Raw genomic sequence first — 17,105 nt, forward strand, 5'->3', positions numbered from 1 at the left:
ATTTTTGCTTTACATAAAAGCTTTTCAAAGCTGTGGCCAATGCTGGCTCTGAGCAATCCATAGTTTTCAGTATATTCTTTCTCTTTTCCTAGATAGGCACACACTGCACTGACACATACTTCTAAAAATCTTATTTTCTACTTTAAACTCCCCCTGAAACAACAAAACTCAAATAAGCGAAAGCAGATAAGAATATCACAGGGAGAAGGAATTGGGACATTTTCAATGCACTGTCAAAGGCAAAGAGTTTTCTCATGATGTGTCAGTTCTGACAAAGTTTTAAAACAGAGAGTTAAAAAAGGGAGCTGTCTAGCTTAGCTGAGAGGGAATTCACTGATCCAGGACTTGAGAGACACACATTCAAGTTTTCATTTGATTCTAAGTGGACTTGAGTGAAAAACCCTACCCTGAACTGGGCATGGGAGGAAATTAGAGTTTTCTTACCCCTTGTTACTGATGACCTGGAGGTATGAAAAATATGTGATCCCAGTTTCACACAATTATTTTCTTTTAAATTTTGCCTGACAGGTTTTAATTTTTTTTCAGCCAGTCAGTTCTTTGAGACCTAAAATCTGTCCATTAGGTGAAGCTGTTATTCACCAGTCAGCTTTAGCAGAACTCCACTAAGAACCTAACTACCCAGCCTGGTGGAGATTAATAATGGAATATAAAGCAACAGCAAACTTGTACAGGTTTATTAATTGTACTGAAGGCTTCAGGACTTCAATGTAGTGAAATGAGAGCCTCTTTCCAAGGTTCATCCTGGGCTCCAGCATGATAAAACCATCAATAAAACCAAACCATGAGTGCTTTCACAGCTCTCCTAAGCCTGGGCACTACTAGTTTCTCAGGCAGCTTTAGGGGCTAGAACTGACCTTTGGAACTGGCAAAAGGTTTAGCATGACAGGTCATGCAAGGCACCTCCTTTGGGTTACCAAAAGTGATGGGATTTCCAGAACATGTGAACCATATATTTGCAGACCCTCTGGCACTGCTGCTCTGTCTGAGCAACGGGTCCATCTGAGCATCAAGATGCAAGAGCTGCTGCTGCTGCTGCTGCAGCTTTTTCCTCAGGTGGCTTCAGAAGGGCTCAGGGCTCACATGTCACTGTCTCCATTCTGGTACCCCTGACAGGAGTCTTTCCCCCCTTTCCCATTCTTTCCCTTCCCTGCAGCCTTGCATAAGCAGAGTGAGTAGGAGAGGCTGGGGGAGGAAAAGCTTCTTGCAGCACTGGAGATGGCTCCAGCCAGTGCCTACAGGTCCTGTGTGGGTGTTGAGCATTGGAAGAAGCAGAGGGGCTTCACTCATCCTGAGAGTTTCTCCACCCCTCACAGGCTTTATGTTGCTGTCTCTCGCCCACTTCCTCATCACAGCTGAACATCACAGACCCACTTGCCCTCAAACTTTCCTATCCTGTCCCAGGGTCCCACTGATTCCTCTCAGCCACACTTTCTTCTCAAATCCCTTTGCCCACCTTCCCCAAAAGAAGAACGCTCCCCCACAGTGCCAGCATGGATTTATTTTAGATTCTGGAAAGAAATCTTTGAACTGTCTACATGCAGCACCACTTCCACACCTGAAAAGCCCTGAGCTAAATCAGAGCACTGCTCAGACCTGCAGGACTTGTGGGGACACAGGAGCACCACAGCTGGGCTGGGCTCTGCTCTCATCTGTGCCCATCCTGAGCAGGAGCACACTCCACTTACACACCCCAGCCATGGCTGGAGCAGAGGTGAAGGAGAGAATTAACCAGAGAATTAACCACAGAATTAATCCCGTGACCATGCTTTCCCTACCAAGCTAGCTTGAGTGAAAGCAGCCACACTGAAACAGCATTTCAGCAGCCTGGGAAGACCAAGTTAGAAAACAGGGCAATTACATATAAACCTAATGCCTGCTAACAGTCCTGAGAAGGGACACAAACTCCTGGACAGACCAACCTCTAGCCAGCTGTAGAAAGTCGCTGCATTTCCTCTTTGTTTACTTTGGTAAATTGAGACTGAGTCAGCGGCACAAGCAGGAGGGGCCATCACTTCCATGGAATGTGACCTCAAAGGAGCCTGACAAAGGGTGCTGAACCCAAACCTTTTGGATAAGATCCAGTCCAGTCTTAATGAAGTGAAAGGACAATTTCCTTCCACCTTCTTTAATACTAATTCCCTAGCCTGTGAAGTAATGCAAGAGCCTCTTGCTGTATCTGCAATTTTTGCAGCATCCTTTATATGACAAAGCAATCTGGGCTGACCACAATAATTCATCCAGTGCTAGGATTATTTCTCCTGAAGCAGTATCCAGCACTACAGCCTACAGTGGTGAGTGCATTTTTTTAGCTTCCTGTTACTTCTGGGCATGGTTCTCTATGATAATTTTTTCCGAGATCCCCCGAGGTATTATTCTGCTCAGTCATATGAAAAATAAGAAAATAATGCACCTTCATCCCAGTTCCACAGATGGGCCATTCATCAGCATAAAATCAACTTTACAGCCCAGGAGGAAGCTGCTCCATGCACCAAATAGCTACGAATTTCCAAGATGGTTTCCCAGGCTGCATCAGGCCAGCAGCCGTGATGGAGAGATGCAGTACCTGGGAGCATTTGTGTAATGGAAACAAAAAAAAGTGCTCAAATCCAAGGGGAGAGATATGAGCTATAGTTATCCTCTATTTTTGTAATGGGAAAGTTCACCACTTTGTTAGAACCTGAATTTTCTTGTAGTTCCAGATATCTAATTTCTTTTCAGATCACTGAGTTACTTAGATGCTTCTTCTTGAAGTGCTTTCCCCTTTTTTACCATCTATTTACAAGAACAGAATTTGTTCATTTAACCAAACATGGGATTGGCAAAAGGAAGGCAGAGTTTTCTTCCCCTTGCACGTCCAGAAATGTTCACCAAAGCCAATGGTTTGGGGAGTGATTCTAGCCCAGCCTCTGCCATAAGAATCCTCATTGTATTTCCATCCTGATAACTCCCTGAAGGACACTGAATGCTGACTTCTGGGGCTGAGACAATTTCAGGAGATCATCAGACTCCTTAGAGTGTCTCTGTGTGAATCTAGCCTCCTCCAGCCAGTCTGCTCAGGATTTGACTTTCAGGGATCTGGTTTGGGGGATGACAAAACCTGGGTCAGCCCCATCTGAAAACAAAATGCTGTGTTACTGGTGTGAGCAGCAGCCCTGGATTTGGGGGTGAACAGAGCCTTTTTTTCTGAGGATGGAATGTAAAATCCAGCAGCCAGAATCACAAGCAGGGAAAGCACAGGTCTGCCCAGCAAAAGCACACTTGAAGTAGAGAGCACAAATGTGTCTTCCTGGGTACTCTTCAGTTCCCCAACTCTCTGAAAACTGCAGTGCACATCTCCTCATCACATCACCTACCAAGGCAATGATCTGGCTCACGTGGTTGGAAGCGGGTCCTGCTTAGATGAGAGTTCTGTCAAATGTGTGTGCATGAGAGCTTCAGCACAGCTGTAGGTTAATAGACAAGCAGGAGAAAAACCCCATGTGGAGTAGAAGCAATGGTGTGTTTCAGACCTAAAGGAAGTGTGGGATAAAACAGGAGCTGGGCTATCAGGGAGTCAATGGCACAAGGCAATACAGCATGTTAGCAAGAGATAGAAAAGCAGCCCAGGGGAGAAGAACTGAGACAAGCCCTGGGGCAGATTCTGTTTGTCTCTTTGGAATCCATGTAGTGAAAAAGATAGAGCACATCTCTAGAAAAAAGATGGACAATAAGGTAAAATACTGCCAGGGAAGAAGGAGTGGGGAAGTAGAGGACATTTTTTAAGCTCAAATTTTCAAGCAATTAATTTTGCTTTTCAAGAGACTTTAAAAAAAAGAGAAAAAAAAAAAAGCCAATGAGTCAATAAATACTAAACTAGCTAGGAGGGTGCTGTAGCAAATCAAGAGCTTGATTATTCTGTGGTTTGCCCTAGATTCAGGAGAAAGTGCAAAATATACAACAAATACCACAGGGTGAGCTGCCCCCAGGGCTCCAGCTCATGAGCAGGAGTGTGTGTGCCATAATGGCAAACAGCAGCTCCCTTAGGCCCCTCAGGAAACCCACGGTGACTTGATGCTGTGATCCTGCCCTTGGGAGAGCTCAGAAATCCAGGCACACCTGCTCAGGTGTACACAAAAGGAGAAGGCACCAGAAAAGGAGATGTCCCAGGCTCCCCGACCTGCAGCACTGAGCTGAAGGAGGGGAAGAAGCAGCATCTGTGAAGGAGCAATGAGAGCTGTGAGGACACCAGGAACATGCTGCCTTTTTGTCATACAGCTGCACTACAACCTTGAGGCTGACCTTGGAAAATGTTGGGAAGGGTTTTGGGAAGAAGACTGACCAGAGAGAATGAGCCAGGACAAACCCATAGAAAGCATCTGAAGCCCCTGTGGCATTTCCCAGCCTCATATTCCTGCAACTCCACTGACCCTGGCTGGTCTCCTCTCCTGCTCTCAGCTGCTCTTGCTTCTTTCCCCTCAGCCTCTTCCCCTGCTCTCTCAGACTTCTCCCAAAACTCTGACTTTACTTCCCATAAACTCATCCAACCTCCTGACCTACAGGCACCAAAAAAGAGTTAGAAAACCCCTCCCTGCTCAAAGCAGCCTGGTCCACCTGGATTTAGTCTCTTTTAGAGCTGCCTAAGGATGTTACCAACAAACAAGTCAGCTTCCCTCTGATTCAAGAAGGCTATTTCTTTAAATTAAAGTACAATTTTATCTCTTTGTCCCTAATCTGTTACTTTTCTGCATGGCTGGGGGCTCCCTGGACCTCTCCTCTGCATTGCAGCTGTCAGACTTTTACACATGCCACAAACTGGGTACTCTGTTCTATCCTGTAAGAAGCAAACTGGGTTTCAAAAGCATGCCAGCTTACGTCCTCCCTTACCAGAACAAAGCTCATAAGAAGGAAATGTGAGGCCTCCCTGAGGGTGCTGGAAAGACACGGTGGATAATAGGAAATTTTTGGAAGGAGATTTGAGAAGTGGATTTTACTCATTCCCTATATTGATAAAGGCTTATCATGTCCCTTCTCAAAACCAGGAACCACATGGTGAGACAACGTTTTTAAATGTTAATGCATCTTTGGAGAATAATCAGTAATGTTTGATGGCTTGTGCTAGCTCTAGGAGAGGTTTCTTTGTTGTTTAAGAAATTAAACAACATTCATCTGGAGTTTCTTGTCATTACAGGATGAAAGAAAGGTTATTTCTTTAGGAAAAAAAAAAGAGGAAAGAGAAGATCTAAATGATAAACATTATAAAATACTTATCTTCCCAGATGTCTCTGGGATAATGTGAGCTGAGAGGAAATGCTTATCTCTCTGAAGGACAGCTTTTGGCAACATGGCTTTCTACACTGTGCTGAATTATTTTAAGAGCACAGGACAAAGGTAGAGGGATCTGTTTAAAAGCGTGAATTACGAGCCAGGTGTAGCATCTCTTCAAGTCCTGCTACTGAATCACTGTGTAACCTTGGCTAAGCTACACAGACCTTTCTGCCTCAGCTTAGGGAAAATAATTGGTGTAATAGCCAATGGGAAAGTTATTATCATGATTATCTACAAGTTTAATGTCTCTGTCATGTACTGTGTGATTACATATTTTTAAACACAGTTGCTTGTATATCTTGTTATCTACAGCAGCATTCCCTCATTAGCTGGGAGATTTATCTGGTCTGTGAAGAAATCCATGAGCCAAGCAGGGTTCACCTCCAGGGCTGGGTTCAGCTGCATATAATCAGGCAGCATGGGCTGTCAGCTGCCCAAAGCATGGACTTCCTCATGCCAAGAAGAGCAGAATCCAGCCTGGACAGCTTCTGATTGCTCTTGAGAATGGAACATGCTTTAAAAATAATTACAGATTTTGGTGCTTCCAATTGTGATATCAGCTAAGGGGTGCCCCAGGAAACCTGCCTTCTGGAAAACATGCCTTTAACCAAACATAAAGCCTTTTTAGATATCTCTTGGTACACCTATACAGTGGGAGGCCAAAGATCACTATAGTTTTTTGATATTCATAAGCAATCCCTTTTTTATTTTCAATTTTGATTTGAGATGATGCTATGTCTTTTCCTTTTGTTAAGTCATCAGGAAATCGTTGATTTGATTTTGAGTTTTAAGCATTTACTTCCTTTTGTTCATTTTATAAACCCTGCAGACACAATGCAGAAGTCATCTCAGGCAAGGGCCACGTTTCCTTCCTAAATAGGTGCATTCTGCTTTCTTGCCCCAGCAAGCTGCTGTTTCACATGTGAAAAAAAAATTATAGTCTGGACAGAATAATACCATAATAATAATAATTAATAAATTACTTATACAAATAAGAAATCACAAAGGAATCAAACTATCATCTGATGGATTTGTCTGTGAGGAAGTGAGGTTGCTGTGTGACCTTGGGCAATTAATTTTACATTCCTGTGTCTATGCTTCCTCCTCCATCCATTCTTTTGTCTTGCATGCCTCACATTCTAGCTAGTCAAGGCAAGGACCATTTCTCAGTATGGGTACATTTGGCAGCCAGCACTATGGGCTTTGCAGCACTGTAGAATGCACATAATTGAGGAGCAGTAGCTGGGGCAGAGATAAGAGAGTCCTTGTGCATTGGATCAGGGGGTGACAGGCATGTGATAACAAGCCACAGATCTCTGGGGTCCCCTGCCCCTTGCTGGGCCATTCCATGTGGCTAGGCAGGGACAAAGCTGTGCAGTGGGAAAGCAACAAGGACGTGCCTCTGCCATGGCAGGGCAAGGACAGGGACAGGCATGTCCGGGGAGTGAGGAGGTGAGTGCTGGTCATGCTGGAGATGGGATTTGTCATCGTGGACAGCAAGCTCTGCAGGTCTGTTGGTGGCACACTCTGGTTCAAGACCCGATTTGCTCATTGGAAGGATCTGGAAGGATCCCTTCCATAATGGTCTTGCCATTATTTGCTGCAAGTGCAGGTGATATTTGGAGAGAGTGTGATGAACAGTCAACACTATAGATGTGCTGTATCATATATCAGTGCTCTGCTTCAGATTCCAGCTGCTATAGCCTGTGAAAATGCAACCCTTCAACCCATGAATACTCTGTGAACCCTGAGAAGAGTCTGTGCATCTCCAGTTAAAGCCCTGATCCTCTCGTCCAGCCTCTGGCTGTTGCTTCAAGGATATTTTTGATCATGGGGATGCTTTCCAAAACACTTATTTACTTTTAGATTTGTATGCATCAAGCAGGAAATGCAGGGGCATATTCCCCAGCAGAGCCCCAGAGCCCCAGGTGTGTGGAGCTGCCTTGGCCAGCTCTGATCTTCCCTGCACACAGGAGCGAGCACCAGTTGCACAGACAGACACACACTCTCTAAAGCCTGCAGTGTTTGGGCTCTCAAGTGAAACGCTTTCTGCCAGCATAGAAAGAGAGCAAGAAGGATCGAATCAAAAAACACCCCAACAACAACAAAGACGACCAAATGCACAGAAAGGAGGAAAAGCAGAGGGAAGATTTGTCTCTTACAGTCGGTCGTGATTTCGTAGGGGGAGTTAAGGCGCGCGTCCCCGCAGGGTGAGGTGCTGACGTACAGATGGAACAGGATGTTCTCCCGCAGCCTGTAGCCGCCTTCTTTTAATCGCACGAAGATTGATCGCTCCCAGTCCTCTCGCCGTTTGCTATGATCACAAAAGAGGTTCCAGGTCATTTGTTACATGCCAAATCAGAAACATTTCTGTGCTCTCTCTCTCTCTCTCCTTTTCTCCCTCTGTTTGTTTGTTTGTTTTTATTAGCACTCGGCATCATATATTTTGCCTAGTGACAGCGAAAGAAAAACAATAAGCTTCTCCAGGTGAAGAAATGTGTGAAGGAGGTCAAAACTGCCAAAGGGCTTTTGGCTTGCTTACCTAAGATATGTTCTAATGATAAAATGTGTTTTTTGAAGGGTAACTGTTTTTCCTCACATGCATGGATGCATAAACATGCTGATTTTAAAGTGGCTCTGTGCATGAAAAAATGAGATCTCTTGGGCTCTCGTGTGAACACATCAGCTCTACCGATCACATTGCCTAGGCACATGTTTGAATCTCATTAACATCAATCACCACAGCTGAGATGTGTGTTCATATGCCCCACTGAAAACAGCCTCTAAGGAAGCACCCAAATTTTATGAGCACTGCCAGCCTTTCCTGCTCCCCAGCTGTTGCTCTTTTCCCCTATTCAACCAGAGCCACCTACAAGTGCTCCACTTAGGCCAGCAGGGTCCTCTTGGTCACTTGGCATTTTTGGAAATCAAAAGAAAACTTAAGAAGGATGGACAAAAGTTGTGTGGGATTTTCTCAGCTGAGTTGAGAAAGATACTTGCTGAGATGAAGCTTTTATCTTTGCAGTGGTTCAGCAGCTAGATGGGGATGCAGTGCACTTATTCCATTAGCAACAGCTGCCCGGGAGGCCAAACCCTCCCAGTGCTGCTGTTTGCAGCAACAGCACAGCATTAAGGCTCTGCTGCTGTGCAGCTCCTCCACTGGGTTACATTTGGGAAGATATGGGTGATTTCTCTGACAGACAGCTGCCTCTAATATGTGTGTTTGGGTGATGGTCACGATTATAATTTTGAAGGTGAAAATATGATTGGAGAAATTATGATGAGACTCCTTTCCCTCTGGTGGCCTAGTCCTTCCCTCAAAAACTCAGGGGTCTTTTTGGAGGAATCTCTGAACAGAACTGCACCTGCAGGTAATGATTTTCCTAGGATGCTGTTAATAAGGCAGAATCCCACCTGTTTAATTCACTACAGGACAGCTCATTAACCAAGGCAATTTCTGCCTGTCTCTCTGCCTCCTGATAGTGCAAACAGGGGTGCTTTTTACTCAGCCTTTGAGCCAGTCCTTGGCTTTCATCCAGGCTGCCTCTGCCTGTTTTCTCCCAGTGCAGCCTCTGTGCTATTGAAGCTGTTTGGCTGTCACTCTTCCATGGTTTGGGTGTTTTGTCATTTCTTGATGCCAGGATGCGTTTGCTGTCAGGAGGAATTTACAGGCACATTAGCTCGCCTGTCAGGGACAGGGAGTCACACCGGCTGCCGAGCTGGGGCTGCCACATGCTGCTCCTTCATTTTCTGCTGGCTGTGGTGGAACTTCCCAACTGCACTAATTATATTATCGCCCTGATACAAGCCTCTGAAATAATAAAATCTCTGTAAGTCCTGCTGCTTGGACTTTAGAGCAATTGCAGGTAGTTTTAAATAATTTACTGCAAAACCAGCTGGGAGAATACAAAGCTGTGCAGTCCAAATGCCAGCTATTATTACATTAAATCTCACCAGAGTGTGGTGGGGGCAGCTTACAGTACTTGGAGACAGTTGCTAGGTAGGGTTGGAGCAGTCATGCTTTGGGCTGGATTTCAGGAGTTCAGCTTCTACCCTGTTTTCACTGGTCATTATTTTTCACTGATTAACCTTGCTCTCTTACCTCTTCATGAGCATCAGCAAGGGTCTGTGGCCAGTGTGGCTGCCAGGCTGGATGATAGACAGCTGCTCTAAAAATAGTTGGCAGGGCTGGAGGGCAAGGCAGCTTAACTCTCTCCTCCAGCAGGCTGAGGCTCTTCATATCACATAGGGTCCTGACCTGCCTTTGGGATGGTTTTTTAGGAGTTGAACTCAAACATGAGGTTCATTCTTGCATTGTGGCTGAATAGGATTCATTACAAAACTCAGTGAGTATTGCTGGAAAAGAGTTTAGGTTGCATCATCTACCATTGCTTAGCAAAGATTATTGTGCATGGAGTGTTTGTTGGATTTCAAAGCCCAGGGGGACCCAGGGATCTGGTAAAAATGGTCCAGCTAAAGCATGAGATGCATTTCTGCAGTCACCTCTACTCCAGCAGAGTACCCTGTGCCTTGCCTTTGGGACAGGCATTCTGAACTGTGAGAGGGAGGATGACTTTGCTGTTCTTTACAATGGCCTTTGCACAGCCATACACAACCTGCACAAAGCAATGGAGAGAGGAGCCCACAGTGAGCCCACAGATCCCATTCATTCAGGGGGTGGCATTAAAGTGTCATTTCTGCATATTGGCAGTGCCTAAAAGAGTAGAATTCATCCCTAAACCTATGCCTGTTACGAATTTCTGTGGGAGTTAGGATATGAGGCTCACTCAAGTGGAACATTTAAGAAGGTGCTAAATTCTAATATTTTGCTTAATTTCACTATTCCGCATAACACGTGCCCATGCTTTTGAGCTGACTTGAAGAAGATACTTTAGCACATGCTTATGGTTTAATGTATATGAAGCATTTTGGTGAAACAAAGACTGAGAAGCAGAGGAACAGTTTTTTTAGTATGTAGATATACATACAGGAAGTTTCTAGTACTACATACTACAAGACAACATCCCAGAGAAACTAACAGCAGGCTTAGTAGATGTATAACAAGTAGCTGATTTTCCTGGAAAAAGTAACTTAACTGGATTGGATTAAGACTATTCCTTGCTTTTTATGTATAAAATAAACAGTGGTTTGCATCTGACTTGCTGAAAGAGCTTAGCTTCTGGTAAAATCATCTCCCTAGCACCTGAAGGGTGCACTATAGCAGCAAGCCTACTATGGTGGTGATTTATTTTAAGGATACTCTAATAATTTTGTTTTTCTTTAAAAAAGAGGAGCTGTATTTTTTTTTTCTTTCCTTTTGGCCAGTTGATATAAATAATACCACCGAAAATGATGTCAATTTTCCTATCACCATTGCAAGAGAATCAGCCTATCAAATTTGTGTGCATTTTGATGGTGGTTCTTAGAAAAAGCTTCTCAAAAGGTCTTTCTTGTCCTTCTTTTGTACATCAGAAAATTTTCGTCTTCTCATCTTTTTCGTGAAAGTCTGGAGAACTGAAGGATTATGGTTGTCATAAAAATGAAATCTGGGAGGGCTAAGGATTTTAATCACACTGGTTAGAAGCTGACAGGTTTTAGTTGTGCTTTTAGCTTTTATTTAACTTAAGCTATAGACAATGAATTGTTGAAAAAAGTTTCCTTTTGAAGTATTTGTCACTCTTGCTTCTTAGTGAGGATAAAGTTCCATTTCTGGAACTCTTTTCCAAAAAGAGTCAGGAAAGTCACACCTCTAACATTTAGCAATAAGAAGAGAAGGGGAAAAAAGTAATTTGCATATTGCTGCAACATTGCCTTGTAGATGGAATTGTCCTGCAGTTTAAAAATGTGAAGAAATTGCTGTATTCTCTTCTTAGAGAAATGGAAAAATAATTGCCCCAGTACATGGCAGTTCATCTCCCCCACAACAGACACCTGAACAGGTCTGCTGAGCTCCACCTCAGAGATGCCCATTTCTCCACACTGGTGATAAAAGGTGCCTTGGGGATCTGGGGAACACTTGACTGCCAAGAATTAAGTGCAAATCAGTGAACCCCTGTCTTCGGGCCATTAATTTTGTATCCTGGCCCTTGCTTTCTCCAGCCTGCTTGTCCTTGCTTTTAGAAGCCTTCATGCTACACTCAGACAAGTATGAGTTTTGCTTTCACTGAGATCAGTGATAGTATTTGTAAACTCTGGAAAAAAAGTTCCTTTTCAAAGACAGCATCACACAGAAAAATATTTCTTGCACTGAAAGTTCCTGAAATTTGAAATCCAGCTGCAGAGACCACTCACAGCAGGTAGTCTTGGTAGGAGGAAGGTGTATAGAAAATAGGAAATACTCTCCACAGAACAAACTTGCCTGTTCCATAGTGAATGATGGAAAATTTAAGTTCTTTGAGTCAAGAATAATGCTCTCAAAAGAAAACCATCCTTTTGGTTTCAGTTCATTTATTACTTTGTACAACAGTTTCCTGACTGAGGAGAGGAGTTTAATTTGGGCTAGGTTAATGCAAAAGCATTACAATAGCCTTGTGTTTCCCCCAAGCCTGAGGAGATGGTGTACATGTAGTCATGGTGGAACTGAGTTACCACATCAGTCCTAAAACTCTGTCCTTATAGTTATGTGGCAGCATCATGTGTTTTCTCTGTAAAAGATGACTCCCCTTTTCTAGAGAAAAAGGATTAAATATGATTTCAATGTGCAGAAAATGAATTTTTTATTTCATTTTGAACCCCCCATTTTGTCACCACAGGACAAAGCTCCCGATGATGGCAGATAACTGTGTGTAGCAATAAATATTAAAACTGAAGCACATATCACCACACACAGTTTTGCTTCTCCATGGACTTTAAGGAAGCAGAATCTGATTTGATAGCAGCTCCAGCTCTGTCATTCACAGGTGCTTACCCTTGGCAATTTTGGTTGAGATTTTTATGGTGTGTGTTGGTCAGGCAAGGGATGGTGCCTGAACAGAGTGATTCGAAGTTACTGTGAGCAGAGCTCGTGCTGCACTGAGGATCCTTTTAACAAAAGGCTGTTAACATTGATCCAAATAAAGCAATAATATGACTGAACATGTTAGGGAGGTGGATCAATACAATAGTTTAAGATACAGTGTTAGCACTTGTTTCCCAAGAGACCATAGCACAAAGCAAGTACTAGGCCTGCTACACTGCTGAAAACATAATAATTTAATGTAAACTTGAAAGCAATTCAGAATGAAATAGAGAGAATATTGCTGTTGATTAAACCCTTCAATGCTCTTGTCCCTCTTTGTTAGCCAAACCCATGTACTCAATATACTCTGGTCTTCAACTCCAGCCTGAAGTTAAAATAGCCATTATTCCTGCTATTGTTGCTTAGGTGCAACAGTGTCACAGGTGCTCTCAAGATCACACAACCTTGCTCAGATTAACCCTTCTGAAGTCAAAAGAAGTTTTTGCTGAGTTTAATGGCCTTCAGAAAAAGTCACATGAATATGCACTCAAGAATGGAGGGCAGAAGAATGACCTATAGAGAAAGAGGTTTTTTGTTTGTTTTCCTTCATTTCTTGGCTCCTCCTATATAATAAATGCCACCTCAGTTTCACTTCTGCTTAGTTTTCACATCATGGGATAATTCAGACTGGTAAGGTCCTTAAATCTCTATCCCAACCTCCTTCTCAAAGATTGCTCAAGGTTCTATGCACTATGCAAGACGAGAAGGAGACTGCACAATCCTTCTGAGTGATCTGTGCCACTGCCAGCCTATTCCCATGGGGAAAATCAGTCCTCACACTCACTGAGACTGAGCTGCTCTTGTCTGTCCTTCCCACTGCACACCTTGCTAAAGGTGTCAGCTCCCCTGTGCTGCTGACATGCTTGGCTGGCTCTGCCATCCCAGCTGCAGGCTGACCAGGTGCAGACCTGCCAGCACTTCCACACAGCCCGAGTGCTCTGGCCCCTGAGACTCTGGGCAGCTGTGCTGAATCTGTGCCAGATGATTGATGTCTTTCCTTTGGGGCACACAAAACTGCACATAGCTTTGTAGATGGGCTGTAATGGGTGCTGGTTAGTGGTGGATGCACACATCCCTTGACTCTTCATACTTCCCAGGCTCCTGCTGACCCTCCCTGCTGTTAGGCACACCACTAGCTAATGTCCTGTCTGCCTACAAGCCCTGTCCCCTTTCAGCAGAGCTGTTCTCCAGCCTGTATTTCTTTCCTTCTTGGTGGCAAGGAGGAAGGTAATTTTTCCATCCTTGGTGTGGGACTTTGCATTTGTTTGCTGAGTTTTCTGTCAAAGTTCCTGCTGGTCCAGCCCTCCAGCCTGCTGGGATGACAGACCAGCCCTCAAGCACAGTGACTGGTTCTTCCCACATTTTGGTGTCCTCTGCAAACCTTATAACCAAGCACTACATAACCTGTTCTGGATTGTTGACAGACATGATCAGAGAAAAGAAAAGACAGCATTCTGAGGTGGGGTATCTCACTTATTACCATCTTCCAGGCAGTGTATGATCCATTAGCCATTTAAATGGTATCAAGGTGGATTTGGCTGAAGACAAGAACAATAATTCCACTGTAATGATTCTACATGCTATAACATTTTAAAACATTATAAAGAAGGAGTAAGTGATAACATCTTACACTTTGGCACTAAGTTTGCTGTGCTGTTAACACTCATTGGCTCTATAGTGAGTCAATTAAGATATTAGTGATCAATAAATCACTTCTCTGAGATCTTTCAGCAGCAGCAAGGAAGACAGGAAAATGGCTGCATTAAGCAAAATGACTCCCTTCAAGTCTCTGGTCAGTGAATGATGCTAATAAGCCTGCACGTAAAGATTTGTACAAAATCATCAGGCTTCATAAAACCCAGCTTTATGAGTCATATCTAATCACTACTGAAATAGAATCAGCTGAAGTAAAGCAGCTCATGACCCAACACTTTAGGCTACCTAAGTCTCCATTTTTTTTGGTGCACTGTGTTGTTTCTTCATCAACCTAAACACTCAGAAAAAATGACATGAAGAAACAAATAGTTCAGTTGTCTGGAGGATGGATCTGTTCCACTGAAGGCCATATAACAGCCCCCAAAAATCAACAGAATTCCGTTACCTTAAGTGTAGCTCCAGCTGTGAGTAGAGGAAGTGAATAAATGCCCTTCTTGCCACAATTTCTGCATGGCAGTCGTTGACCACAAGCCCTTGGTCATTTATGTATTCCCCATTTATACATTTGGTACCCGATGACAGCACAATAACCTGAGCTTGCCTGATGTCCAAACCTGTAGGAAGAAAAAACAAAAGTGCTGTGAAATTGCCGGGGATGAGTATGATACCACGATTTTAAAAGTCCTCACAGCACACACTTTAATGTGGCAGCCAGATAGCCCTAATGGGATGCTTGTTAAGGTGATGATATGGCCTTTGGAATATGCAGGAATCTCACATCTCTGTGTTATTAGAGTAATAAGGTCTATATTTCAGTCTTGCTGCTAATTCCAAGATAAAAGCTCGCCATGAAGTTTACTTGTTAAATCAATAACTACATCATAGCAGAGCATATGCTGTAGGGAGGTAATAAAGATCTCCTGCAGTGCTGATAAATGGCCAGGTTTTTATGAGCTGTTGAAGACATTTTCTGGTGGGAGCACATACTCCCTGTAATGTTAGGTTTCATTGCTGTTGCATTCTAAGTACTACAAAAATTGAAGTAATGCTTCTGGGGCTGCTCTTTAAAGATCATGAAGAAAATACCCTAACAGATTTGACTTTCAGTCCAGTTTCCTTTCAGTTTCTCCAAGAGTAGCTACATCAGTGCTCTTTTCAGAGTGGTCTCTGGGATGGAGCATTTATCAATGAGACCAGCTTTGTTCACCTATTGCCTCTCTATATAATGTTGATGGCAAAAAAGATGTCTCTGACTTGGTCCAGATAGACACTTTCTAGGAATATATACTAATTTATTTGGAGACAGTTGAAAAATGCTTAGAGACTTCAAGAGGACCTGGATTTCCCTCTAAAACATAGCTCATTCATCCCTGTGGACGATTTCAAAGTAGAATTTAGAATGAACTGAGCCCAAAATGAAATGGTCTCTTGAGAAACACATCTCTGGGCTCATCCCTCTGAATATCAAAGAGCAAGGGAGAAGCTCTTGGGAAAAATCACTTTTTTGCCTGGTAGGTGCTTCCTCTAGAAGTGACCAAGTAGCCTCAAATTGTAGGGCTTGTGACACAGTGTCTGTGTGTGGGCAAACAGCTGCACAGCACAGCACAGAGGCTCAGGCTGCTGCTGTGGGTATGGCTCTGCCCAGGTTGATGTCCTGCCTAAAGTCTGGCTGCAGTCTGGGAGGTCCAGGAGGTTCTGCACACTCCTCATGCATCTCACATGGAAATCCATAAAGAGGCTCAGTGAAAACACACACCCATGATTAGGTAACTGAATCAAGACCTCAAAGTGTGACAAGTCAGTGACAATGACAGGGCTGAGACTGCAAATACCCATAGGAGGAATGGAAACAATCTTCCCATGGGCCATGGTGATGCTGTTCCTATGGTATTACTTTAGCTTTAGAAAAGCTTTAGGAATAGTTTTATAAAATCAGCAAAAATATTTTTTTCCTCTTACAAAGTCTATTGAATAGCAGAAAAACTGAAAAACTGCAGAGATTTTTTTTTTTTGGCTCGGCATGTCTGGGGCATGTTCCCTTGTAAAATCTAAATGACAAAAGAGTTGAATGGAGAAGGAAATAATATTTTAAACAGAAGGACTGGTGCTGCCAGTGATTTCCCAGTTAGTAAATACCATCAACAGCCCTTCATAATCTCCACACAGCACTGGGACTAGCAGTGGATGACATGCTGTAGCCATGCTTAATGAATATAATTGCAAATGAGATCAAAATTATTTCATACCTATATCAATACAAAAGCTACATCTGTTATCCAAAAGGTTTAGTGTGGCATTGCAGCATTGTGGCATTTGTAGGAGAGGGGTAAGTATTGTGAAAATTCAGTTAATCCAATCTGAACCCCTGGTTATGAAAGTTTCATACAGAAATTGTTACAGGTACTAGTGACAAAGTACACATCACTGTATGCCTGTGCTGAGAGCTTAATCTCTGTTTGTTACTAAAAAAAGTGTTTTGGAGTATTTATTGGGGGAAAAAAAAAGAGCTGGAAATTTTGAAAACCCAAGAAGTGAAGATGGGAACACATGGGAGAAATGGAAAGGAGAAAAATCCTTTGTGTTTATTCCAGTCTTACTAGGCAAAAAGTTGAGGTGGAAAAATTACTCATTCCCTACGAAGAAATGTGCTTATTGTACATTAAAATTGCTTTGCTTTAGGGTCACTGCTTTCATGAGAAAAAGAATAGGTATCTTAGATTGTGACATGTCCATCTAGTTAACAGTGTCTTTCACATGGAGTAGCATCAAACATTTCATGGGCCACTGCCTGCCACTGAGGTGTTTGACTCCCACTCAGCATCTCAAAAAGCAGTGTATATTTTCCTCAACAGTATGTAGTATTTTCCTTGGTTGGAAGGTCCATGAAAAGAATCAGCTATATTTTTTTTGTTCTATTTTATTTATTTACCATTGTAGATAGAGCCTTATTTGCCTCAGCACAGCAGGAGTACACCAGGAGGCAATTCCCTCCTACAGAAACTTGTGAGCCTCTCTGTCTGCCCCTGAGGACCTCTGTCAATACTCCTTCTCAGGGCAGAGAGACCAACTGCTTCCTTCTCCTAACATTAGCAAGCCCCTGGTGTGCCTCCTCTTCTCCCCCTTCACC

The 17,105-nt window shown here is 43.3% G+C and overlaps 1 protein-coding gene across 2 annotated transcripts in view; it reads right to left on the reverse strand.

Moving 5' to 3' along the window:
- ADARB2 (adenosine deaminase RNA specific B2 (inactive)) overlaps positions 1–17,105 on the reverse strand; it is a 305,010-nt gene that overhangs the window by 28,591 nt on the left and 259,314 nt on the right. For both annotated transcript variants that reach the window (XM_021528821.4, XM_085563656.1), the window contains exons 5-6: positions 14,424–14,592; positions 7,488–7,639 (exon numbers count right to left, since the gene is read on the reverse strand). In XM_021528821.4, the coding sequence (XP_021384496.2) occupies positions 7,488–7,639; positions 14,424–14,592 (321 nt within the window). The remainder of the gene's footprint in view (positions 1–7,487; positions 7,640–14,423; positions 14,593–17,105) is intronic.

Source organism: Lonchura striata, chromosome 2 (assembly GCF_050655825.1).
Source record: "Lonchura striata isolate lonStrDom1 chromosome 2, ASM5065582v1, whole genome shotgun sequence".
Taxonomy (NCBI): domain Eukaryota; kingdom Metazoa; phylum Chordata; class Aves; order Passeriformes; family Estrildidae; genus Lonchura; species Lonchura striata.